Here is a 27390-nt window from a genome sequence, read left to right as displayed (position 1 = left end):
ATTGTGGGTCCCTGCTGTGTCAGGATTTTTTATAACATACAATGGCCCCACAAAATTTTCATGTCACCCGCCCTTTACCTTGACAAATTAGGATTTTGTTGTTCAACGCTTGCTCATTTTTCCATCATGAACTACAAAAATGACCAAACAAATTTGAGAATCGTGTATAATGTAATACTTTAATAAATGTTTAAGGCATGTGTACAATGCAAATGCATGAGAGTCATTTTTTAAGCAAAAAACAAGTAACACTGCTGATGAATAACAGAGCTTTATTCACTGGATCTTGGCCCGATCACTAAGTAAAGCACTCCATATACTGCCTGCGGTAAAGGAAGACTTATTGGGCCTGATTTATTAAAACTCTCCAAGGCTGGAGAGGATACACTATCATTAGTGAAGCTGGGTGATGCAGCAAACCTGGAGTGATTTCTTCAAAGTCATTTCCTATTTGCTAGCAAATGTTTAGAATTCTGGACCAGATCTATTCCAGGTTTGCTGGATCACCCAGCTTCACTGATGATTGTGTATCCTTTCCAGCCTTGGATCAGACCCATTGTGAGCAGATTCAATATTTACCCCATCAAATAGCTTTCTGGTAGTTTGAATGCATGGGGCTAGAAGCCCCAAATTTTGGACTGTTGGGGAGGCTAGGGTAAATGAGAGGCCTCCCCTCATTTGGGACCCATTTTATATTGGAAGAGGCGCTGGGGAAAATGGGACCCACAGGAGGATGTTAGCAGGCAAGAACCTTCAAGCACTTTTTGGGACTGACAGTGTGAGGGCGACCCACTCCAAATGAGAGTTTCTTCATAGATGTCTGACATGAGCTGGTGCCATGTTTACAACCTATGTAGGTGTGTCTGGGCCTCTCTACTACTTCACGATGACAGCGGAGGGACAGCATTGCTTCTTAGCTATAAGTTTACTTTTTGATTTTGCTTTTCTTAGTTCTACTTCTACATTCCTGTCTGTAGAGATGTGCAGACCCCCTCAAGTTTTATGTGGCCACCATAGTGTTCCTATTTTTTATATACACCGATCTGGGTAACAGAATTATATTGTACACATCTGCAGGACAGATTTAAGTCTGGGAACAAATAAATATCAATGTTACAATAATATCACATTACTACTTTCTATGGAGCTTTGTAATCTATTTATGGCTCAGTAATGCTGATTGGCACATGGGTGATCAATACAATGTAAATGGAATAATATTGAGGGTCGTAGCTTTGGAAGTAGAGGTGACAGTGTGAGTTATTATTAATATTACACAGTGCCAACATATTACACAGCGCTGTACAAAGTCATGTCACAAGCTGTCCCTCAAAGGGGGCCCACCATCTAACGCCCCCCCATAGTCATATGCCTTTAATGAGGTCTAAGGTAAATTTTGAGGAAAATCCAATTAACCTAACTGCATGTTTTTGGAATGTGGGAGGAAACCCACCCAAACACAAGGAGAGGATGCAAACTCCGTGCAGATAGCATCCTGGTTAAGATTCAAACCTTGGACCCAGTACTGCAGAGTGCTAACCTCTGAGCTACCGAGATGCCTGGATTTGTAGTAAATGTGGTCACAGACGGTCTAATTGTCACAATTATGCAGAAAAATGTCCTTATTTTTTTGTATGGCCACCTGAAGATGACCAGAGAGAAGATTCATAAACCCAACAATGATTTTCCTTCAATGTGGTGGTCACACCAACAAAAGGTCAGGTACTTCATGTAACTTGAAACTGATTTTTTTGGAAAATGAAGCAATCACATTCCAACCTAAACAATGCATATGACTACTAAAATGAAAATTAACCCGATCGATACCATTTCTAGTGTCTGTTAAAGCCCAATTGAAGTTTTACCCCTTTTTTTATTTTACAGTCCTGGTGGGTTATATGTCATAATTTCTAAATAATTTTCACTCAGAGTTTTTTTTTGACTTGGAAAAGTGCTTTGTGTTCTTCTTTTCAGTGGGCGTGTCTGACCAGGTCTATTATCTACCAAGTAGATTAATGAGTGCACTGGGCAATGTGGTCAAACTCATGTCACATGTAGATACACAAATAAAAGATTGTTAGACCAATTTCTGATATCTGATTGCATTGTTATTAGGTGACTCTTCCTAGGCTTGTTTTTTTTCTTTTTTTTTTTTTTATTAAGAGGCAAGTATAGGCAAGATTTGGGCAAACTGTAGAATAAAATAAATAGCCATTTTGAAACATGGCAAGAAAGCAGCCACACAGTGAGTGCTAGTTCCAAACTGAACAAACTAAACCTTATTCTATAATAAAACGTTCAAAATGGCTGCCTCCACTAAACAGGTATGAAAAATGGGGAAACCCCTGTAAATGGGGCTGATGGGGTTTACAAAATACAAAATGGACAGCCTGGCGGAATGAGAAAAGCTGCAACAAGTGAACGAAGACGCTCATAGAAACACATATGAAACTGCACACAAAAAAATAATTTAGCTGTGGATGGAGGGTGGTTAGGGGACTTTGTGTATATAGTTATACGTACCACGAATCCACCATTGGGAAGACCTTCTGCCAGGTTCCTTCATCACCTTCTTTATGTGTTGGCTGATCTTCACAATGGCGGACCTTCAGAAGAATAGTATACATTGACACACCAAGGTCCCCTAATCACACGTCACCCAAAATAACACCCAGTTTTGGATGAAGCTTGACTTTAGATGCCTCCCATTTCTTCTTTTATACCTGAGGTAAACAACCCTTTCTGAACCAACATCGCATGAAAAAGATCTAGTGATGGATTTATGGCCCCATTTTTTTGGCGACACCGTAATATGCATATTCAATCTCATAGTCTGCTGGGCATGTGTTGCTGAACTCATCTCTAGCATACGCATTCTTCAGATATCTCCAGATTCCAGTCATTTCAGATGGGATGTCGAAATTCCGGAATTTCTTGGCTACCACCTATAACGAAAATACAGAATTAGGGAAACGTGGTCACAAAGCTGAGATAATGAGTCGTCCATCTGTGTGTTAAGATTGTTACACAATTGTGTTATATTGTACAAAATGTTATGTTATTGGCAGTGAAACGAGATAAAGCTTTTCTAGGAAGAATTTATTGATGAAAGATGTCCACTGCTCGTAGGCTCAGGTTTGGAAAAATACCTTTATTGGTTTGTGGACCTTCTCTAGGACCTTCGTTCAGATGGATGCACTTGGTCCTCCTAAATATGATCAACTTATGTCAAACAAGGTATCAGAAATGATGCTTAGGAAAGGGGATAGCAGAAAAATGTGCTATCAAGTGGTCTTGGAACAGGAACAATATTTACAATTCTGGAGGGGTTTCTGGAGTCACTGGAAGGGTTTCTGAGACTTCTTCCAGGGTTCCTCTAGAGGTTGCTAGGGGTCCCTTGAGCAATGAACAGTTTGTCTGTCTCAGGTCTGTTTAGGTGAAACCAATTATCTTTTTGGCTATCCGTAAGAGGGACATTCTTTTCATAGCTAGCAAAATATGACACATTCATCCTACTGATCGCCACACTAATGTACTGTGGATAAAGAATTTCTAGCAGGGGTTTCCTCATAAAGTTCTTCAAAGGTTCCCCCATGATGGAGCTGAAATTGGCAAATACTGAGTACTGGTAACCTCACACGAAGTTCCTTATATCAGACAAACCTTAAGAATGTGCAGCTTTGGTAATAGGTTGCAGTCCGCAAGTGTCAGCTCATTCCCATCCAAAAACTTTCTATCGGAGACCTGGATTTCTTCCATGCTGTAGGCATCGATCTCATCAGGCAAAGGTGTGTTCAAAAAGTCATTTAATTTCTTTAGGGACCTCAGCAAGCCTTTCTCTAGATCTAAAGATAACAAAATATACAATATGCAGTGAGGAAATCTTTTTTTCAACATTTTCAGTATACAGGTGTCTCCAGGTTAAGGACATCCGACATATGGACAACTCCTAGCTTCCCTGCTCACTCCTGTGCAGGACAGAGGCTTGAAGGGGGAGGGGGGAAGTTTGCATGACTTGCAGAGGAAATCTTTTGCTAAACACAACTGAGGTTGTGGGTGATGTTAAGGGCTGAGCTTTTTCTGAAGCCTCTTGTAACTTTTTAATGATCAAGACAAGAGTTTGTTTGCAGTTGTTTCGTTTTGCATATCAATGCACAGCTTGCTCCAGAAATTAATAAATGTCTAGGCTCCAAAAAGTTTTTTTTTTTTTGCTTTGTTTGTGATTAACTCACAGTGAGGATTTTATACAGTGACTGACACCACACTGCCTAATAATACATTGAGACAAACATCTGTCCTAATTGCATTGATTAAATTAATGTACCTGTTCCCACTTACATACAAATTCAGCTTAGGAACAAACCTACAGTCCCTATCTTGTATGTAACCCGGGGACTACCTGTATAGGAAGTATATTCAGTATATAGGAAAAATTGTGTAGTTTGCAAAGCATTAAAGCGAATGTTTCCTTTGGTGAACAGACAGAGTAAAGAATCAGATGTTGAAAATTCTGCCGGCTGCTTTTCTTTGCAAGAATGTGGATTCAAATTAAGTTAAGATACATGAGTTAAGAAACCAGCAGGTGCCTGTCTATAACTTCTCAGTTTCATATAACCTTGTACTGAATTCAGCATTCATTTTTCTAAGTCACAAAAAGCCAGAGATTAAACACTTGCAGACCTTGTACTTCATATATACAGTATAAAGATTCATAGGCATACGCTTTGCATTTATAAAGCCTTGCAAATGACTTGCATAGCAAATGCCTGTTCATCACATGAAAAGCCAACAGTCCAGCATACACAGCGCTTTAACATTTCTTTGCATTCCTGCAAATCTGGCAAGCCATCTAAAAGCTGATTGTAGCAATGAATTACATTTTTTGTTTTTGGTTTAGTTACACTTTATCAATGGTTTATATTATTTTTTTTGTGTGTTGCAAGCTGATATACGTTTGTGTACTTACTTTCATTTAAGTCTTTTCTGGGGTTTTTGATGTAGGCTGAAAACTTTGCAAACACGTCATTTCCTGCAGAATTGGATTCTGGGTGTATCGGGGCAAGTTTTGGATACCTAAATAAGAGATATAAAACTGGGCTGTACAGAGATTCTAAAAGAGAACTATATTCAGTACCGTATATATTTTTACTGCATTACTTGAAAAAGAGATTAGAACCAGGGAAATTAGAAAGTCTTCTAAGAAATGCAATCACATGTGTGCTGGGGCACCTTTGCCTCTAATTGACCAGGATAGATGCTGGTTTAAAACTGGAGGTAACATATACCGGGGCCAAGTATTGCTGGAGAGGAACTAAACAATCTGATGGTAGCCCAATGTAGGCATCTCTAGGTATGAGCTCTATGTACAGGCAATGGAAGACTCCTTGTTACCATATTCTACCAATGGATATGACTTGTGATCCTCTTACTGCTTTTATTTCTCATGTGGCTCCTCCAGGACAAAGCAGGAAAAATTTAGCAACTCCTGCAGGGGTGAATTCTACTTCTGGGTCATCCCTATTCTGACTTCTATTCCCTTTAAATAAACCTTCACTTTTAGTTATCTAGGCAGCATGGTGGCTCAGTGGTCACTATATACTTGCTGCTTTTGTGCCCTTCTTTGATTTGATTTAGTGATTGATTTCTGTTGAATTCATAGCCCATCCCTTCTTCTTCTTCCTCGGTGACTAATAAAGAAATTTAATGAACTGAAGGATGGCAGTGGGTAGAGGTTAACCATAAAGTCAAGAAAAGTCAGGCAGCGGAATGAATGTGAAATTAAATTCGAGATGGGCACAGAAAAGTCCTCCATGACCAATAAAGGTATAAGTGGTAATTTAATGATCTTTGCCCCTAAGAAGGACAACTGCTTTTTAAAGTTGGGCACAGGTTTATTTTTAAAAGATATGTGCAGTAAGGCAGAGGTGGAGCAATGCTGGGTAATGCCAGGGTTAACCAATCAGATTCTGTTGCTTTGTAGTCACATCAGCAAAGAGGTTCATTCTGATTGGTTGCTCTAAGTCATTGCATTTCAATATTAACACTTCTCCTTGATCTTATATGCACACCGCTGAGTTGGCACAAAATTTAAGTTCCCGGTGATTATCACCAGGAACAAGTGCATGACGTCCAGGAGCTATTTACCTTGGCACTGTTAACTTTTCTTCCAGAAACTCCTCTATTTTATTCACATCAGTTTTCACTTCTCCATCAAACGTCATAAAAGGAGGATTCGTTCCCGGAGCCATGTTCTGTAAGTCTGCTGGCTTCCTGCATAGAGAACATGTAAACGGTAATCATACATTCATGATGTAAAGTGTTGCAACACATAATGTTAGTCTATTTCCCTCAATTTTCCTCTTCTTCTTTGCCCTTCTCTCTCTCTCTAGGCTTGATTTAATAAAGCTCTCCAAAACTGGGAAAGATAGGTTATCATGGGAGAACCAGGGTGATCCATCAAACCTTGAATGGATTTCTGCAATTAGTTGGCAAATGTTTTCAGTTCTGGACCAGTTCCATTCCAGGTTTGCTGGATCACCCATGTTCTCCCATGTTAGCATATCTTCTCCAGTTTTGTTGGGCTTTAATAAATTAGGCTCTCTCTACCTCTCTACCTTTCATGCATTCCCCCTTTTGTCCAGAGACAAACTAGAAATGTGAACTGTACTTAATTAAAAAAAAACACAAATGTAGTCCTTCTTACCTCTTCAGATCCACTGTAGTGACATTAAAAACAATGCCCTTTAGCCACAGGATCATAAATAAGCGTTGAGAAAATGGACAATTGCCAATGCTTTCACCATCGCTGCCAGCCTGCAAAATGAAACGCAAGTTAAAAAAAACTAAAGAATAAGTTGTGCTATTGAGCTATGTAAATACGGCATTTTTTTTTTTCATCAAAGCAGCAAAGATAAGAGTAAAAAACTGGGGAAATGATCGTAGTGCTCCACCTGCTGGCTACAAAGTGCTAATCACCTAAAAACTGTGAGAAATTATGAGATATCTTATAAAACTATTATGAGTTATTTCAATAGATCATTCATATCTGTTCTTGGTTAAGATGCACCATTTCTGCACATCTGCTGATAATAATTGGTACAATAATGAGAGATGAAAGAAAAGATTTGGTGTCTACAATTCAAGATTTTGTCTATTGTCTGCTTGTAATATAAAGGAGACTCAGACTTCCTTCTGATTGTTATCAGGATGTCCCATAAAATTATTACAAAAGCAGCTGAGACTTTTATCCTCTATCCTGTTCTTTACAATGTCGGCCATACTTAACTGTAAATCCTAAAATATCCCTAATAATATTAATCTCTTATGCTAAATGGAAATATTCATTACCTTAATAATAGAAAACAGCATCTCCCTTATCCCAATACATATCCATACACATCTGTTACTATTGAATAAATCCAAACCAGCCTATCCCAAACTTTTTAACATGGAGGAAACCTCAAAATAACTTTTAGGTCTTCAGAGAACCCCCTGCTATAAGTACTATATCCACAGCTCACAGTATATTAATGTGGTGGTCAGTGGGATAAATGCTGGCCATTGGGAAGAATGAGACCCTTACAGACAACCAAAAACATCATTGGTATCCTTTTAACTGACCTGAACCACAAGCAACCTCTGGAGGAACCCTGGTTGTGGAACACTGGTCTAAAGGTTGTCATATACTGGTTCATATTTTTAATGCATTCAATATTACATTATTTTTTACTTTAAATCTAATAGAAAATAAGGTATTGTCATTTATTATGAGATCAATGTATCAATTGTACATTGGTGGGTAATTCTTGCTCTACGTCCTAATGATGATGCTCCTCTATCACTCTGACCGCCATGATTGGAACTTGGTGGTAGAGGTTCTCCTCGTTTTTGTTGGTCAGAGCACTTGGGTGGAAATGATGGAAAAAGGAATAAAAATGGTTAATAGATGCATGGTGATAACCAGGTAACCAATTGATATATAGAAGCTATTGATCATTTACACTGGTTGTATAGTTGTATATAGTTGCTTTAAGGTGCAAATCATGTCTTGGGGGACACATGACCATTACACCTATCTTTATGGCCAAAGGTATATGGGCTCCCCTCTATAATATTGAGTTCAGAGGTTTCCATTGAAGGGTGTCATTGCTACAGTATAGTTAAGGAGAAATGAGGAGATAGAAAAAAGAGGCTTCAATGTATCATAATTATGTATTCAATTACACATTTCGTATACATAATTACAGATAGTACATAAGACACATTCATGGCCCAAAAAACATAAAAAAGTCATAGGGTCTGGATGTTGGTACCGTACATCAGATTCCTAAACACAATACTTGCAACCGTGTTCATTTTTGGAAGTATTATACCCCCAACGCGTTTCACCTTGGTGGGCTTTTTCAGGGGTGGTACTTAGATACATGGTTTTTATATTGATGTTTTTCAAAGGTTTAAAAAGTAGTACAGGGTAAACTTACACGACAGTGGAAACGTTTGCATCGGTGTGCTTATCACCTTGTGGCAAAACATTGTGCATGGCTCCAAAATTACATGGTGATATGACTTTGGGGTGGAGGAACTTGAGTAGTCTGCTCAGAGTCCTAACCTCAACCAAAAGGTTAGGACTCTGAGCACATACCAAACATGGAATGTGAATTGGAATGCTAATTAGGAGCCAGGTTTTATTTTCCATCATCAGCACCTGACCATTTAGGCGCAAAGGCCACAAATTCCAACGTACATGATCCAAAATTTCATAAATCAAAAAATACCTAAAGGATTTTGTAGCTGCAGATAAACGATAGGGGCAACTCCATATTGATGCTCATGATTTGGTGTGACAGTCAAATGTCCAGAAATGGTCAGAGAGTGTATATAAGGCTGCTGACTGCCTATTGCTCTTGCTCATGCTTGCTCCTATGCACCACGTACAAGGTGATGTTAGGTATGCCCAGGGTTGGATTTCTTTTTTTTTATTTAAGGCATTACTACATTACTGATAATTGGTGATTTAGACTGTAAGCTTTTCTAGGCAAGGTCATCTCCTCCTCCTGTGTCACTGTCTGTATCTGTTTGTCATTTGCAACCCCTATTTAATGTACAACGCTGCATAATATGTTGGCACTATATACATACTGTTTAAAAATAATAAAATCAATAAATGATTAAGTTTAGGAACTTTAATATTAACTTGAAATTAAATGATCCTGAGAAGCTGGTAACTATAGACTTTATGGTGTTTAAGTTTTTTTTGTTTGCATTATTGCCCTTTTTAAGACTAGTTTGGGTGAACAGCCATTATTATTACATAGAATTTTTATAGCGCCAGCATATTACACAGCGCTGTACAAAGTCAATAGTCGTGTCACTAACTGTCCCTTAAAGGAGCTCACAATCTAATGTCCTTACCATTGTCATTTGTTATTAATGTAGTTTAAGGTCAGTTTTGAGAGGAAGCCAATTAACCTCACTGCATGTTTTTGGGATGTGGGAGGAAACCGGAGTACCTGGAGAAAACTCACACAGACACAGGAAGAACCTGCAAACTCCATGCAGATAGTACCCTGGCTGAGATTTGAATCTGGGACGTAGCGCTGCAAAGGCCAGAGTGCTAACCACTGAGCCACTATGCTGCCATCAAATTGAACTAAGGCAGATTTGTGCATTCCCTAACCATGCTATAGCTCTCTACTCCTTACATTCTCTGCTGGCCCAGCTTCTTTGTCTCTTCCTTCACCTCTCTACATAAATGTTAGGGAAAAAAGGCAAGCAGCCATTCTCAGCCAGAATTCCGTGGAACCATAGGGTTCCTCCAGAGTGTACCGGTGGTTCAATCAGCTGATTGCCTCACCTTTGATAATTCCTGGATAAATGTGGGGCCAATACTCTTTGCTGCATCAGCAGCCATCCACAAATGTTTTTTTTAGCCTTCTGTAAGAATGGCAATCTGAGCACCACTGCATGGGTGACCAGTCTATAGAGACTGATCCTTAATAATTGGGTTTAGTGGGGTTCCCTGAGACGTGAAATAATTTCAAGGGTTCCTCTTGGTTAAGAAAAGGTTCTGAAAGTCTGCCATGGAGAGTCATTAAAGTCACAGCTATGAGTATGCAGGGGCAGTTGGTAATACAGCCAATATGGCGGCATACTGCAGCATGGATGTCCATACCTTTTACAGGTAAATAACGTGCATAAAGTATGCTAAGTGCACTAAAGAAAAAGAAAAAAAATGAAAGGTCTGGTGACAGGTTCTCTTTACGTAGAAGAATGCCGTCTCCTTGATACATTGTGGCATTGCTCTGTGATAACAATAGGGATATACAATCCTCACTTTTCATTTCATGTGACAAGCCAACGCTGCTGGAGCGGATCCACAATAAACACAGAACACGTCTGAGCGGCCGGGAACAAGTGACCTTCAGTAAAGGAACCTTCTCAGTCAGAGATAAATTCATTGGCATTGTACCCGGCAATTTACTACTCATAGGAGGCTTCTTGGGAACCGCACGTTCCCTCATTTATTTCCAATTGTCTGGCAACAGTAAATTTCAAAGTGTCAGAAAGCTGAGGGCCACTTGGTAACTTTCCACACGGATGTCATAAGGAGCACCCGCCTGGCCTGATCGGGGGCAAACAACCCACAGGGCGTAGGACCCTTCTCCTGTTCATTGAGGTGACTGATGAGTGTGGATCATGGGAAAATGAGGCCGCATTCAGAAATTCACTGAAATACTGGAATTTTCCTGGGAAAGCAGCAAATATGGGAGCCTCAGGAATACATTATAAATACATTCATGTACACTAATTACAATAAAGCAGAGTGAGCAAGAAAGGTTTATTGTATTCTACATACATTGCTGCATCTGCCACATGGAAAAATATGATATATATATATGATGAACAAGCTTCATTCCTTCTATAGAACCAAAATGTTTCAGCGCATTATGTAACATTATTATTTCTTTCAAGCAGATTTACTGCATGTGGACGGCTAGAAATCAGTGGCAAATCAACAATGATGATCAGAAAGATCCATAGAAAAAGTATAACTAAAGTCCCACTTTAAAAATTTGGGATCAGGCAGGGCTTTATGGTAGAAAAAAACAAGTGATATCTCTTACGCAAAAGCATTATTAAAGTGGACCTATCACCACAATGTTTTGCTTTACATAAAAGTGTAGAAAACACTTTTATGCAAAGTAAAAATAATTTATCTTTGGTTTTTTGCCGCTGTGTTAAAGATAGAATGGTAGTTTAGAGTCTGCTGGGATACTTATGTCATGCACCCCAGGAGGCTTCTGACTACTCCTTCTGCACATGCGTGCCTTTCTTCATGAGCATGTGCAGAATGCCCTTTTTCCTACTTGGGAAAAAAATTGTGCATGCGTGAGATTGGCACTCTTTTTTTCCCATTTACAGCGGCTACATCACCCAATCTTGTGCCTGCGCAATGCAAGATCAGGTAACATAGGCAAAAGCGGGAAGACAAAGAAAGAAGATGGTGGCATTCAGTGCTTCATCAGCGCCAAGATGAAGCTGAATTACAGGACGGCGCAGTAACCAATCCCAGAAAGCTCCAAAGGGATCTAAGAATCTTTGGAAATTAAGGTGAATTTTTTTTTTAATTTTAATTTATTTTGGCTTTAACTGCCTGATCGGGATTCCCTTCTGCCAAAATCCTGGTACAGCCATGGCTTAATGAACTCCCACGTGTCTGCCCATTATGTCATCTCTGCCTGGCCAAGCAAGATGTACAAAGATCAAAACAAGAAAGAGAAGAAAAAGGAAGATGGCGGTGCCAGCAATGGAACAGACAGGACTGGTTGAGTGCAATTAAAAAATTGTAATCCAGCAGGGAAGTTTGTTTTATTGCAGAATTGACATTGTCTGTCCTTTCTGCAATAAAGAAACTACTTAGCCTCAATTTTTAACATTTTGGGGTTTAGTTCTGCTTTAAAATTGACTTTTGAGTATTTTATAAAACTGCAGGAAGTCCAGCACGAGTATGTCCAGTATGAGTTCATGTACTATAACAACATTCAGAATTGTGTGTTACCCCTGCAGTGATATTTATTCTCAATGGCAGCCCCTATGCACTGTGCCTGTGAATGTGTAGCCTGCCATGTGATACACATGATGCAAAGCATGCTATTATTATTATATGGTATTTATACAGCACCATCATATTACGTAGCGCTGTACAAAGTCCATAGTCGTGTCACTGTCTCTCAAAGGAGCTCACAATCTATTGTCCCTACTATAGTCATATGTCATTAATGTAGACTAGGGTCAGTTTTTAGGGGGAAGCCAATTAACCTTACTGCAGGTTTTTGGGATGTGGGCGGAAACCGGAGTAGTCAGAGGAAACCCACACAAACACGGGGAGAACCTGCAAACTCCATGCAGATAGAGTCCTAGCTGGGATTTGAACCTAGGACCTAGAGCTGAAAAGGCCATGGTGCTGCCCCACAATAATAACATGTATTGTGGTTACATTGTAAATAAAAAGTCTGGCATTGGGTAGTCTGCTATAGGCAAAAGGACTTCCATTTTTATTTCCTCTACTTTTTTTTCTGTACTTTGTAACTTTGGGAGAGATGAGAGGCTGTAGCAGGTCCTGATCTAAGTCAGATATTTGTGAACAGAGCCAGGCAGCATTTAAAAAAAAAATGGGAGCAATCATCTCCATCCAAGAAAAAGTTTCTCACCTTGGGTGAGGCCTGAATACTATTCTTCTAGAGATAAAAATTGTCAGGGGTACACAATGATCTCTGTGCAAGGTATTAAAAACCTGAAAGTGTTAGACATGCAGATCACTTAGCATGCAAAGTAAATAATATATCTAACACTGTGTCTACATCACAACACTGCACTGCTGGTGGCTTGCTCTGGGCTAGAAAAACTTTTTATACAGCATAAAGGCTCATAAAGTTTTCCGTACAGAACTTTTTCATGTTGTGTTAGCTGCCTGCCACCTAGTGGTTATTTGTTATATTACCTCTAGGATATAAAAAATGTTTAAACTGCAATTGCTTCTGAATATCCTTGGATGCAATATTTGAGTAGCAAAAAAAAAGGCAAATTTTACCAGCTTAATAATTTGTTGAGCCAAACCCTTTAGCTGGAGGGTCACCCGAAGTCTGATTGCTGCTTCCTGACATTGCAATTTTTATAAATATGAAAGGTCTGCTTTACTGGCTGCCCCCAAAACCCCACCCAACTCACTTCAGCTATGTACACACATAAAAGTCACTCGAGGTGACCGGTAATGATCATCTTGGCCCAAATTTGACATGTGTACAGCAGACCCTTGATGTTGTTCATCAGCTCACCCCGACTGATTGATGACTGATTGGGAATGACTATTGTGCAATCCTAAGGAATAGAGCAGGGTGCTGCTCACTCATTCTCCCCCTTCTCCCTTCATTAAAAGGAATGATGGTGTGTGTACAGCACTCTTTCATTCATCTGTCACTGGAAAGATTGTTTCCTGCAATAATCATCTGGCACTCATTTGGGTTGTGTTTGATGCTTTGCTATATGGAGGTGAAATAGGAACTTGTATAAGATAAAGTTAGAATTACACCTACCAACTTCTGCATTGCTGCATTACTCCCAAGTGACTCCTTTGAAACAAAGACCGGGTAAAATTTTCAGAAAAGAAACTCTCGTCCATTACAAAAGCATTTCTTGCCAGATTCCACTTACTTTGCTTTCTATAGGTCCTGGAAGGGGGGTGGCACCATCTTTACCTATGTCTTGTGGGTTGATGATGGGGGTAACCCACAGAACCTGCAACATTGAGTGCCATAGAATGTCAGGATACGGAATAGGTGGCCATTAAGGGTGATGAGATAAAGAGAACCTTCCACTAAAATGGGAAATCCAGGTATGGCGGCTTATAGTTATGCCTGTGACTTTCTTCTGTACAGGTACATTTTTCACCTGTATGTAGTAGATGATTTCAGGAGAGGAGCCCAGCTACCACAACTAGTTCTCCCAGAATAATGGAAAGGTTCTCTTTATCTCATCACCCTCAGTGGTCACCTGTTCTGTATCCTGGCTTCCTATGGCACCTGTTCTGTATCCTGGCAATCTATGGCACATGTTCTGTATCCTGGCATTCTATTGCACCTGTTCTGTTGGCACCTGTTCTGTATCCTGGCATTCTGTGGCACCTGTTCTGTATCCTGGCATTCTATGGAACCTGTTCTGTATCCTGGCATTCTATGGCACCTGTTCTGTATCCTGGCATTCTATGGAACCTGTTCTGTATCCTGGCATTCTATGGCACCTGTTCTGTATCCTGGCATTCTATGGCACATGTTCTTTACCCTGGCATTCTGTGGCACCTGTTCTGTATCCTGGCATTCTATGGAACCTGTTATATATCCTGGCATTCTATGGCACATGTTCTGTATCCTGGCATTCTATGGCACCTGTTCTATATCCTGGCACTCCATGGCACCTGTCCCATATCCTGGCATTCTATGGTACCTGTTCTGTATCCTGGTATTCTATGGCACCTGTTCTGTATTCTGGTATTCTATAGCACTCTGTGTTGAGATATAGAAATGACATATATGTTTATTGGCAGGATATAGGACAAAGGCGAACTTGGTAAGGGTGCATTGCCCACCAGCACATAGTCCGCAATTGATTCCATATAGCTTATGCTCAATAATGGGTTAATCGTCCACAAACACGAGAGATTAGCCCCAGCAGGGCTGTGTTCAGTAGATTAGTGTCACAAGTGTAGAGACTTCTAGTTCAATTCTATCAAGTCTTTATCTTATTTTCACTCTAGTCTAAGAAATATTTACTGCTATTCATAATCCTTACTTAATAACGGCGATGGGAGCCAAGCCAAACATTCACTATAGATACAAAACCCCTATATCCTTTTTAATTTCCTAAGAGGAATTATGAACATAAAAGGGGTCTTTGTTCCCTGGGCCTGCAGTAGAGGGGGGAAAAGATTATAAAGTGGTATTTTAATCGTTTTGTTCTAAGGCACTCCAACTTTCATTTAGAATATATCATTTTCAAGCAAGTCCAAACTTCTGCCAATTTTTTATATTGCTGATGATTTGAGTAAATCTGAAATCAAAGTCGATAATGGGTGCGGAGTTCCAGTCAAAATGTAGAGTTTTGCGTGTGATCTCTGTCTCTTTCTTCAATCCCAATTGCCATATTTTAAAGAATTAATAGGTTTTACAGATATTTGGATTATGGTTATTTTATGTGTACATATTAATTATTGAATGTTTATGTTGGTCTTATAACAGCAAACAAAAACAATTTTGAATTTATTTACTATATTAATACCAATAATAAACACATAAAGTTGGCTTGGATTATCAGGGATAATATATGGTACATTTTTAATGCAATGATCAATACCAGATAGTAAATTGTAATAAATTAAATGAGATATATTTGGGTTGATTTACTAAAGTAATATTCACAACCCTAAATCAATACCAGCTTGGCACAGGCAGAATTGGTCCCTCCATTTGTGAAGTTCCAAACAGATGGGTGCAATGAGATCCTTATAATATCCTTGGTGTCACCTCAATACTCCATATAGTCATATACCAATAGTCATACCGTAGGGTACCAGTGGTATAAAATAGCCTTTGGTACTCAGTGCTAGCTTTCTGCTTTGCTACATTTAGGGTTCCCCTCTTGAAGCACCCATGCCATCAGTGGCAGAACTACTTTAGGCTCCTCTTCAAACTGACGGTTGTCTGTGGAAGGTCCAGGGCCCTTATAGCCCACTTTGCACCTCCCGATGTCCGCCCCTGCACCTGATACATAAGGGCATGCACAAAGATAGCACCACAGCCACAAGCTATGAAAATACAAGTTTTGTGCTGGGTATGGCATTTTTTTAACCCACCATTTTTGCACTATTGCTCAAAAGCTGCAAAGACCAATTAACCAACAGCACAACGATCTAGCTAAACATGATACTGTTTTTGAACATGAAATCAGCAGGAAGAACAAAGCATCATCACCGTGATGCAGTGTTTAAATCTATATTTATATTTGTGATTAGGTAATGGGTTTTATTGCAATTAGAAAAAGGGTGACTACCGATAGGAGCCAAATATATATATATATAACATTTCCAGCTATACAGATAGCTAGGAAAACAAGAAGAATACAATGGAATAATCACTGGCTTGACCTGAATCCAGTTGAAATGCTGTGTCAATTCAAGTATTACCGCCGAGTGTTACAATGCTGGCTGTTTTTTAGGCAAAGCATTCGCTGAAAGTCATTTCATCCTCCCCCATGAAAGTTATTAAAATTATTTTGCCCAACAATAAAATGTAATTTATGGATGTAGCCTGATGGGCTAAACCTGTACTTTCTTATGTATCCTATATATTAAAAAAAGCAAAAATTTTTAAAATAAAAATAGATCATTTTAGTATGAATGAAGGCTGGTGGTCTGAATCTGGCTTTTTCTTCTGGATATTCAAAAATATATTATAATGGAAAATATTCAAAAATATATTATAATATATTATGGAAATATATTATTCCCATAATTGCTGACTACATTTCTGTCTACCTGGAAATCTTTGGTATCCCCACTCACTGTGTTTTTTTATCCTGTTACATTCTATACAGTATAAAAAATACACATTCTAGTATAGTGAATGGGAACCCATAATAAAGGGAACACCATAGGTGCAGTACTGGGAATACAGCACAGGGATTCTGGGGGACCCTTATAATAGGCAAAGCATGGGTGCAGAACTGGGAACTTAGTAGAGGAATGGTGGGAGTCCTGATAACAGGCACAGCGTTACTGCAGAACAGGGAAAACAGCACGCGGATAGTAGGAACCTTGGGATGTGCCGACCCAGAGTAGAGATCCCACCAATAGAGTGTCAGGTGGTTTGGCTTTTAACCATCTACCAAATTCCATTGTAGAAATATGCAACCACTTTGCTACTATGATTCTAATAGAAATCTCTTGTGATTTTGCAAAGCAGAAATTCTTTTCTGTTAATGGTTGTAGGGTCCATTGCTGATATCCTTGTAATATATATACTCATAGAAGAAGATAGGCATGTAGGGTCTGTGTCTGGCTGACCAGCATTGCATACTTAGCTCTTCCTAGTTCATCCGGTATTCCTTTTATCCATCAGGTAATTCTTCTTCCAGGTACAAAGAAAGATTACTCTTTTCCCATTTGACCGTGCAATTTATTGGGAATTAATGCTCAGGTATCCACTGTCACATGGTAGCAGGAAGGGAGTCCTCAGCCCTGCGTAAGACCATCAGTGGGGCACCAATCCTGAATTTTGCCTAACTGGTAAACTGGTAAATTCAATTTTTCCTTCACTTGTCCCATCTTAGGAACATGAGAATAAAAAAAGCATCAACAAGGCAGCCAGGGAACTAACATTCCCAAAGAATTCCCAAAATTTTTCACCAATGGCAGCTTCAATGAACTTTTTATGGTGATGTCCTTTAAAAACTCTTTGTCTGACATTTAGGTGAGAAAAAGTTTTAGCACCGCTCTCTGTAATCAATTTTGTTCCAAAATTTGGTATATATGTTTTATATTTTTGGATCCATTTCTGAGAATAAACCATCTCATTGAGCCACCCTAAACCAAGAAATCTTGGTGGCTTGATTATTATTTGATGATTGGGTGTAGCTATATTCTGCAGTGTGACTCTGGGAACTCAGCCAAACACGACTCCCCATTGCTGCTGGTGGGCACCAAAGAAGCCGAGATGCCTTGAAAAAAGCAAAGCAATATAAGTGACTTCTGTAAACTTGTGGATTGTGACAACAGAAGTCTGTAATTTGCAGCTCTGTACCCACACTGTGTACCACACTTGTGTATAATTTGAAGGTTGACCGTGTCTTGAAAATACAGAGCAGATTATTTCAGGGTTTTAAACCACTAGAAGCTGCAGAAATTAAACAAGTTTATAAAAGCTGATAGTATGGTTTAGAACTGAGACTAATTATAAAGAACATCAAGAAGTGAGACTTGGAAGCTAAGGCTTTGATAAATTGAAATTCCAGAAACAAGCCATTGTTTTAGGATGAAAAAAAATACTCAGTTTGCTATAAAGCAAAGGTAGCTACAGTACTGCAATTGCTCTTTCGGTTGACAATCAGGCTGTCTACATGCAAAGATGTGATTTGCAACCCAATGGTCAAATAAGTGCTGGGATTGGCATGATCTTCAAGTCTTTGCAGCAGATTCACAGGCTAGTTGTATATAGTAATAGACATCAGATATAAATACACTTCCAGGGCTTTAAATATCCTATTAAAAGACACAGCATAGAGTTTATTGGTATCAATCAAAATCTATTTCTGAAGGAAATTGTAAAAGTTCCCAAAACTTGAAGGAACCTGCTTTGTGATACTTCCTAGCTGGTGGTGCTGAGTAATGCCTTGTACATCCTACATTGTACTGCTGGTGCCTTTCGAGGAGTTGTTGAGGACCCCACTAAATTGATATGTTGGAGCTGGAACTTCTACCAGTTTTTGCAAAATTTAGTTTTTGCATCTGCAGGTCTGTAACTTCCCCCAATGATCCTCTGCTAATTGCCACTGTTCCCCAGCATCTAATAACAAGGACATCAAGATTCCCTGCTGCACTATACAAACTAGAGATCGGGTAAGTATTTTATACCTATTTATTTGATGCAAAAGAGATTGCCTTATGGTTTTTCACTCATGATTTTCTCTGTACTATGGACAACTGACCCTCCCATTCTCTCCTTGTCTGGTATACAGACCCAAGCATGACTGGAACCCATTTTAATAGGCATGACAGGTGTAATGAATAAGAAAACCAGTTGGGGCCCCTCATTTGGAACAACACAGGTGGGCAGAAAGGTAAACACATCACAGCAATGGGGGCACCCCTCATAATGAGCCCAGCAGGTGTATAGACTCAGACATGATGGGAACCCCTCATAATGGGCATCACAGGCGTACAAAATAAGGAACTAAGTGCATCGGATGGAGTACAGACCCAGAATCTCAGCACACTGTATATATATATATATATATATATATATATATATATATATATTGGTGGGAGCTCCTCATTATTGGCACAGCAGGTGTAAAGACCCAGAAACTAAGCACAGAGATCTCACAGATCCTTTAATAGCCCCAAAGACTCAACAGATGAAAGAAAGAATCAAGTTCTAACATAATCAATTGCACCATTGTGTATTATGATGTAGAGTGATGCATTACACTACAAGGTATGTTATAATTGTTCTATAGCGGTGCCATTTATATTGCCCCTAACTCTCCAGGACCTACCAATCTACCAAAGTCGCTGGGCTGCTAAATATACTATAGCTTGAAAACAACTTATACCAGAACAGGATCAGAATAATCTATACAATAATCTATAAGATCATACCTATTTAGGCCTCCCGGTTTGCTTTCCTATAGCCGCGTTTTCATGGGATATAAGCGCCCGATTACTCTCACCCTGGGCACTAACGAGATTCAGCAGCTCAAGATCTTATCCGTCATCCTTATTAACACCTGTATGGCCAGCAGAGTTTGAACTTAGTGCAAGGTTCGCCTATATAGAATTGACAAAGTGCAACTCTTTCCACGTCTAAAATATATATGCCATACGTGGCCCTATATACAAGCTAATAAAACGTAATGGAATGGAATCTCATTCTGTTCAGGCAGGCTTGGGATTTTCACATATCTGCTACTTTACTGTTTCCTGTTGCAGCTTAACCTCAAAAGTCAACTTAGATTTATGGTAATGCCAGTTAAAAGTATGGAAAAAGCACGCTGCAAAAACTGCACAGAAATAAAAATGCAGAGATTTGAATGTAGCCTAAACAGCACCATGCAGTGCAATATAATCTGATTGGCTCCTCGTGCATAACCAACAGAATCACTATAGGAGACACAATAAGGTGGCAAAACTCCTTTTTGCTCCCCTGGCCACCTCAGCTTATATGATGAAGTCAACGTTCTACATCTCATGGAAAACCATTGCTATGGTCATTTTTTTCCCTGAAAATCAACATTAAAGACGTTTCTCTTCCTTAGCCTAAATGAGTGTCATGAACGTACTCCATTATTCATAGCTACTTGGAAACTTTTTTACCTTCAAATTTATCAAACAAGATATTGACTGTCAAGAACAAGGTAAAATGTCCAAGAACAATGACTAAGGTAAGGTAAGTTCTGAATTCTGGGGTAAGTTCTTAACAAGTATTAGAGTCGATGAAGCTTTTTAGGTGAGTATCATATGTAATGCTTAATCTTTATTTGAACACATTGCTGGGCATTGCAATGTACCCACACAAGTTAAATGTGGCAAGTGTTCAGGAAAAAATGCATGAGAAGCTTTATTTGCCTTTTTTGCATTACACTGATGTAGGAGGAAAGCAAAAGTAAATCAGATGGAGCAGAAAAAGAAGTGTTGCTTTTACCAAAACCCAAAGCTGAACATGCCATGGCAAACGTGATACATGCAGTGAACACTGGCCTGCAAATCATATTTCACATTACAAATTCTAAATCCTCAACTAGATCAGAAATGAATGATAGGAATAAGATTTAGCATTAGCCTTAGCTGATCATGCAAATTCTATAGGCCCAAAAGCACAGAGGGTCCAGGTTGGTTTATACAGGTAGCAATGGAATCGGCCAAATACTATTGGACAAAATCAAGATTTACATTAGGAAGGGGACCTACTATCCCCAACTAGCGTCTAATTAAAGCAGTTAGCATTCTGTATCACTCATGTAAATGCCTTTGAAATGAAGATTAATATAGAAAGCTAATTGGACTACTTAAAGCCCAAATAAAAGTTAAATCAAAAATATTCTGTGAGCATAACAAAAGTTATGCAATTTTTCAGTTGGTTTCCTTTAGAAAGGTTTCAAAGTCTGAGTAAATACCTCTGCCCCCTACAAACATATGCAAACAAGATGCTTGGCCTCCATGTGGGAGCAGTGGACTCTCTGCAAAGGTCCAGCATCCACCTGCTGAGTTGAAACTAGAGCTCAACAATCAGCAGGGTGCATGAGCTCATTGCACAGCCATGGATCATAGACATAATGGACCACTGCAGAGAAATCACCAAACACATGTCAAGGTTCCTTCTGTAAAGCAGAAAGGAAAGCAAAATGTTGCATATTTCTTTTTAAATAACCTGAAATATATATTCTTGCTGATTTGGAGAAAATGTGGATTCAATGATTTTAGTATGGGTCCCCATCATACACATGATGCATCAAAATAAAAATAAATGCTGCAGTACATAAACTTTAAATGATCCTTGCATTTGTGATTTCTGTTGCTTTGTTGCATGATGTGTCTCTTGATATTAGTATTGGCACCTATAGGGGTACAGTGGTACAGCCAACATTCTTGCTATGAATAAGGACACTTAGAAGTGTGGAACATATAAACAGCTATTCCGTCCTTCTGTAATGCTGTCACAGTTGGTTAAACTGACTTTAATTATTGCTTTCCTTTAGTGTGCCAACCTATACCGGTTCCAGCTCCATGCAGGCAGCTCCAGGCTACTGTAGAGGAAAATAATTCCATGAATTCCCCATCAGTGAAATCTTGCTAAGTAGTTTTCTTGCTAAAACAGATTTTGCTGGCTGCAGAAATAATATAGGATCCCTGGTGATGGGTGCAGCAATAAGCAGCAGCTATGTAATGTGTAAACATCAGCAGGCGTTGGGTTGGGGTGGCGCAGATTTTGCAAATAATAGGGATTTACATTGCTGGACATAGTGATTGACGTGGATTTACTAACAATAACATGTATGGTTATAGTCATTAAGTATGTGTTTAGGGATTTTTTTAATTGAAGGGCTTTCGATGTTATGTGGCGACATCTATGAAATGTTGTATTTGGAAATTTTTCTTTACCAATAATAACTATTACCAAGAAAAATAGAAAAGTTGCATCTCTTCTGCAGAGACAGCAACAAAGCTTAGACGGAGGTTGAAAAACTTCTCTCCTCTATGCTAAGAACATTTGGCTGGACTTGTACATATGACTATTATTCACCCAATCTTTTTGGCAGGAAAATAGTTCTTATGTAATATCTCAGTACTGTACCTAGCTGTTTGTCTGCAGATGCCCTTCAATTCTCAAGGAGAGACAGGTGTACAAGCTGCCATAGCAGTCAGGTTCGTCCTGTGCATATTGTAGTAGTGGTTGGATAATGGGAGCTACAACCACACACGTGAGCCATACTGGCTGGAGAATTTGGAGCTTCATAGGAAGCAACAAGAATGGTTTAGGGCTTTATGCTAAATCTAGAAGTAACAGTAGAAGAATTCCAATGATCAACAAGGGAACAGTTCAAGGGGGTCACAAATTTCCTAACAGCAAAGGTTCTTCCCACTGAGGAACCCAACAACAGTGTTCCCCTATCCAGAACTCTGGATATTGTAGTAGAAGTTGGATAATGGGAGCTACAACCTCATAGGTGAGCCTTACTGGCTGGTGTTTTGGAGCTCCAGAAGAAGTAACAATAATGGTTTCAATGCAGTTTTTAGCATGAATCTCGGACTAACAGTAGAAGAAATCCAATGATCAACAAAGAAACAGTTAAAGGGAGTCACAGACTTCCTTATGGCAAAAACTTTCCCTACCAGGGAACCCAAAACCAGCCTAATTCAGATCTCCGGATATTGTAGTACAGATTGGATAATGGGAGCTACAGCCACACGTGAGCCTTAATGGCTGGAAAATGTGGAACTTCATAGGATCCAACAAGAATGGCTTCAATGCAGTCTTTATCCTAAATATAGAAGTAGCAGTAGAAGAACTCCAATGATCAACATTGAACAGTTCAAAGGAGTCACAATTTTCCTTACAGCATTGGCTCTCCCCACTGAAAATCCCAACACCAGTTTCCCCCTATTTAAATCTCTGGATATTGCAGTAAAGGTTGAATAATGGGAGCCACAACCACACATGTAAGCCTTACTGTCTGGAGAATTTGGAGCTCCAGAAGAAGTAACAAGAATGGTTTCAATGTAGTCTTTATCCTAAATCTAGAAGTAACAGTAGAAGAACTCCAATAATCAACGAATAATGGTTCAAAGGAGTTATACATTTTCCTACAACATAGGTTCTCCCCACTGGGGAACCCAACACCAGTATCCCCCATCCAGATCTCTGGATATTGTAGTAGAGTTTGGATAATGGGAGCTACAACCACATATGTGAGTCTTACTGGCTGGAGACTTTTGGAGCTTCTTAAAGCAACAAGAATGGTTGTTTAATGCAGTCTTTAGCTAGAATATGGAAATAACAGTAGAATAACTCAACAAGGGAACAGTTCAAGGGCATCACAATCTTCCTTATGGCACAGGCTCATTCAACTAGGAACCCAACACAAGCTTTCTACCTATCCAGATCTCGGGGCCATGTTACAGTAAGTGTCTTTCCCCAATCCAAGGCCTTTATCCATACCAGAGGGGTAACTTTTCCCTTTCTTCCTTTAAGAGTTCCAGCTCTGACTCCATATCTACCTTAAATAGATTTTAAAGATGGTGCCCAAAAGGGAGATCTCCATTTGGTGACCACTTAACATTGATCACTGTAAAATGCAGCCAACTCTCCAGTAGATGCCCAGTGTCCAGCGATACATATTACCATATATACACTAAACCATCGCCCCACACTTGCCTACACAGAACATGACAAGGAATGATTCCAACTTTTCTCTGGCAATGTCACCTGATCACATGTGTCACATTACGCAGGTATGGCCACCATTGTCACTATCAGGAAGCAAGTCTAGATCAATGATTTATAGCTGACATCCCATCAAGACCATAAAGACCAAAAGTGATCCAGGACAATGACTGAAAAACATGAGCAATTAATAAATATTCGTAAAAGTTTAGATCTAACTAAATGCTGATAGCCCTCTGTGAATCATGCAGTGGTGCAACAGTTTTTAATTTTCATTCTATGTGAATGTCAGATTCACTGCTTTATAAATAGACCCCAATTACTTTTCCTGTTGCTGGAAAACTAGTTAAAGGTTCAATGGCACCCTGTGTAACACTCATGTTCCCTGCAATCACCCATGTACACCCCTTCATGTCACATGGATACCAAAGTAATACTATATAAAATTGTAATCCACCAAACCACACGATAAAACTAAGAAAACATTTTTTATTCCAGAGGTTTGAAAAGTTTTATAACACACAGAACTAAAGTTAAAAATTAAAACAATGCGATCAGTTAGGTTCTTTATTGCAGAAGGGACCGAAAATGTTCCTTCCATAATAAAACAAACTCACCTGCCTGATTGCAATCTTTCCTAATAATGTACGCTGAGCCGAACATGGGCAGTTCGGTGTACAACTCCAGCATAGCTGGTTGTCATGAATCAATGAACTCTTATGTGCATGTGCTGAGCTACATCTTTCGAGCCTGGCCTATCACGATGACCAATTATCCCAAACCTGGAAGAAGATCAAGTGAAGATCTTGGTGCCCACAAAGGGGAGAGGAGTTTAGTTACAAAATTGCAAATAGACTGGTAAGTTTTTACCTGCCTAAGGAGTGATAAGCAGCAATACATTTTTAATTCTAAGGCTGGGTACACACGTGCAATAATTGTCGTTGGAAAGGAACGATCAACGAAAGCCGACGAACGAGGAATCTCGCTGGAAACAAACGACCGTCCAGGTGGTTTAAAACGATATTTGTTGCATGTATGTACCTGGCCTAAGGTTTGCATGCCAAGATAACCCCCTAACAGTTGCTTTTATACCATGGGGACCCACTAAAGTCCCAGTGTTGAGCTCCAGATTATTATTATTTTATGTTATGTGCAATGTAAAAGGAAGAATTATAGGAGTTATGGCAAGGAGATCTTGCTGTTTACATTTCTTAGGCATAGCCCACCAGGCTCCACTTAAACCCAACTCATTTCTTCTGGTTTCATTCAGCCCAAACAGCAGTTTTATCTGTCAAGTTTTGGAAACCAGTTTCATGAGTGAAACTCCTCTGTGAACTTTCACAACCAGACAGCAAACTCTAATATCACAAATTTCAGCTCTGCAACCTCCTGTGGCACCTCCCTATTGATGCACAATTTATCAGTATGATCACATTGATAATTCATGGTCTAATGGGAATTCTGGTGACACAGAAACATGTAAAGCTGCAGAATGAAATGGTGGTATCACCTCGCCAGCTACGCAGCATTGCAGAGATTTGTTACTAACAAAATGTACAAATCATCAGCTTATAATAAAAAATTATAAAATGCAGTGTGCATTGAGCTGCATTAGTTTATTTGCATGTTACTAGTTTTAAGCCTAAATCCTGTCCATGTTTTGAGATTGTAGAAGAGTTGGAATGCTTATCAAATTATTTTGCTGTCTGTGTCCCCATGGGGAAAAAGAGAGATGGTATGGAACAGAAAAAGCAACAAAAACACATTTATTTAATAAAGTTGATATTGGTTGGTTTGGGGTGCCTTTTTACCCCAGTGACATTTAAATCTTCCTTTTTCGTATATTGGTGTCACTGGGACAGGAATTTTAGGGAACTCTCTCCAATGAGGGCACAGACAGAAAAAACCTTAACATAGGTTCCGAGTCTTGTTCATTCTTCAAGAACTAAAGGTAGATTTTTGATTGAACTAAAAAAGCATGGACATTATTATGATAACACATTATTGAGTAGAATCTCCCTGGCCAGGCATACAATACATTTTAATAAATACGCTTGCAGGAGGTATGAAATCTTACCTTGACAAAGAGAGATATGTCATGTTCCGGGGGGAGTTCATTGCTCTCCAGTGGAGTATCAATGCCACTTGTAGGACTTGTTCCATTTTCCCTGATCACATCTCCCGTGTCCTCCCCAACACCAAGACCCTCTGGTTGGACCTCCTCTTCTAGTAGGACCTGGGTTGGGGTTTCCTCTTCTGTAAGACCTTTCTCAATGACCAGTTCACCCTCTTGTGTTATGGCAGTATTGTCCTGCTCTGGTGGGCTCTCTGCTGGTGTTGTGGAGTCCAGCATATTATCCGGGGCCAAGGTGGCAAGTTCTACGGTTCCTGGCTTCTCTGTTTCTCCTACCTGTGGGCCCACGTCTGTTTTTTCCTCTTCGTTGGTTGGCTGAGATGGTTCCTCATCAACCACACTTTCCACAACTTCCTGATCTCCCTGGACAGCCACTGTTTCCTGTGTATTCTCATCAGCTTCTACCTGTTCTGTAGATACTTCATCAGCTACCTTCTGCTCTTGGTTTTCTTCACTGATATCTCCATCTGCATCTTCAACTTTTGGTTCTTTATTCTCCTCTTCTTCCTCCTCATCACTGCTGGATGTCCCTTCATTACTCTCACTGCTCTCACTGCTCCCACTGCTTTCTTTCTCTTCTTCTTTGTCTTCTTGTTCTGCAGCACTTTCATTGGCACCAGTGTCACCGTGATCAGGCTCTGCAGGTTCCTCAGTCACTTCCAACTCTATCTGAGCTGGACTAACAATGTCCTGACTCTGCGATAAATCTTCTTCTACAATCACAGCTTTGCCTGGTTCACCATCCTCTGCCCTGTCCACTATGGGGGTCACAGCCTCCTCCCCTGGCTCTACACCCTCCTCCACTGCTGGGGTCTGTGATTCTTCAGCTATTGGGGTCACAGTTTCCTGTTTCTGTACTGCGCCATCCTCCACTGAGGCGGTCCCAGCTTCTTCTACTATTGGGGTCACAGCTTCAACTACCAATGGAGCCACTGCTTTATCTGCTATAGGGATCACAGTTGTCTCTTCTGTGGGGACTACAGCCTCTTCCACCATGGGGGTCACAGCCTCTACTTTCTCTTCTGCACCCTCCTCCACTAAAGATGAAACCACTTCCTCTGCTGTAGGGATTGTGTCATTCCCCTTCTCCTCTGTACCCTGATCTGCAGGGGTAATGCTCTCTTCTGCTGTCCCTGCACCCTCCACCATGAGGACAGTACTCTCCTCCACTGTCCCTGCACCCTCTGTTGCACTCTTTTCTGCTTCTGTACTCTCTACTGCAGGTGTCACACCTTCCTCAATTGCCTCCGCACCTTCAACTGTTGATGTCACACTCTCCTCTGCCACTGTGCCCTCCTCTGTAGGGGTCACACTCTCCTCAGTTACCTCTGCACCTTCTACTGCAGTTATCACATTTTCCTCTGCCCCTGTACCCTCCACTATAGGGGTCACTCTCTCGCCCCTGTACCTTCTACAGTGGGGGTCACACTCTCCTCTGCCCCTATACTTTCTACTGCAGGGGTCACACTCTCCTCTGCCCCTATACCTTCTACTGCAGGGGTCACACTCTCCTCTGCCCCTATACCCACTACTGCAGGGATCACACTG

General features: G+C 40.0%; 1 protein-coding gene across 2 annotated transcripts; it reads right to left on the bottom strand.

Moving 5' to 3' along the window:
- Nucleotides 1-160: 160 nt before the first annotated feature.
- CLIC6 (chloride intracellular channel 6) lies at nt 161-27253 on the bottom strand. Of its 2 annotated transcripts, none has more exons than XM_072398269.1 (6): nt 25786-27253; nt 6704-6813; nt 6145-6270; nt 4967-5073; nt 3664-3845; nt 161-2945 (listed from the first exon to the last, which is right to left on the bottom strand). In XM_072398269.1, exons 1-6 carry the CDS (start codon nt 26989-26991, stop codon nt 2781-2783), a joined length of 1896 nt encoding a protein of 631 aa, XP_072254370.1. In that variant the 5' UTR covers nt 26992-27253; the 3' UTR covers nt 161-2780. The 2 variants fall into 2 exon arrangements, with proteins under 2 accessions (XP_072254370.1, XP_072254371.1); XM_072398270.1 differs by lacking the exon at nt 25786-27253 and adding an exon at nt 19427-19445.
- Nucleotides 27254-27390: the final 137 nt, after the last annotated feature.

The sequence above is a fragment of the Pyxicephalus adspersus genome, chromosome 1 (assembly GCF_032062135.1).
Source record: "Pyxicephalus adspersus chromosome 1, UCB_Pads_2.0, whole genome shotgun sequence".
Lineage (NCBI taxonomy): Eukaryota > Metazoa > Chordata > Amphibia > Anura > Pyxicephalidae > Pyxicephalus > Pyxicephalus adspersus.
This window is presented reverse-complemented; position numbering and strand designations above follow the sequence as displayed.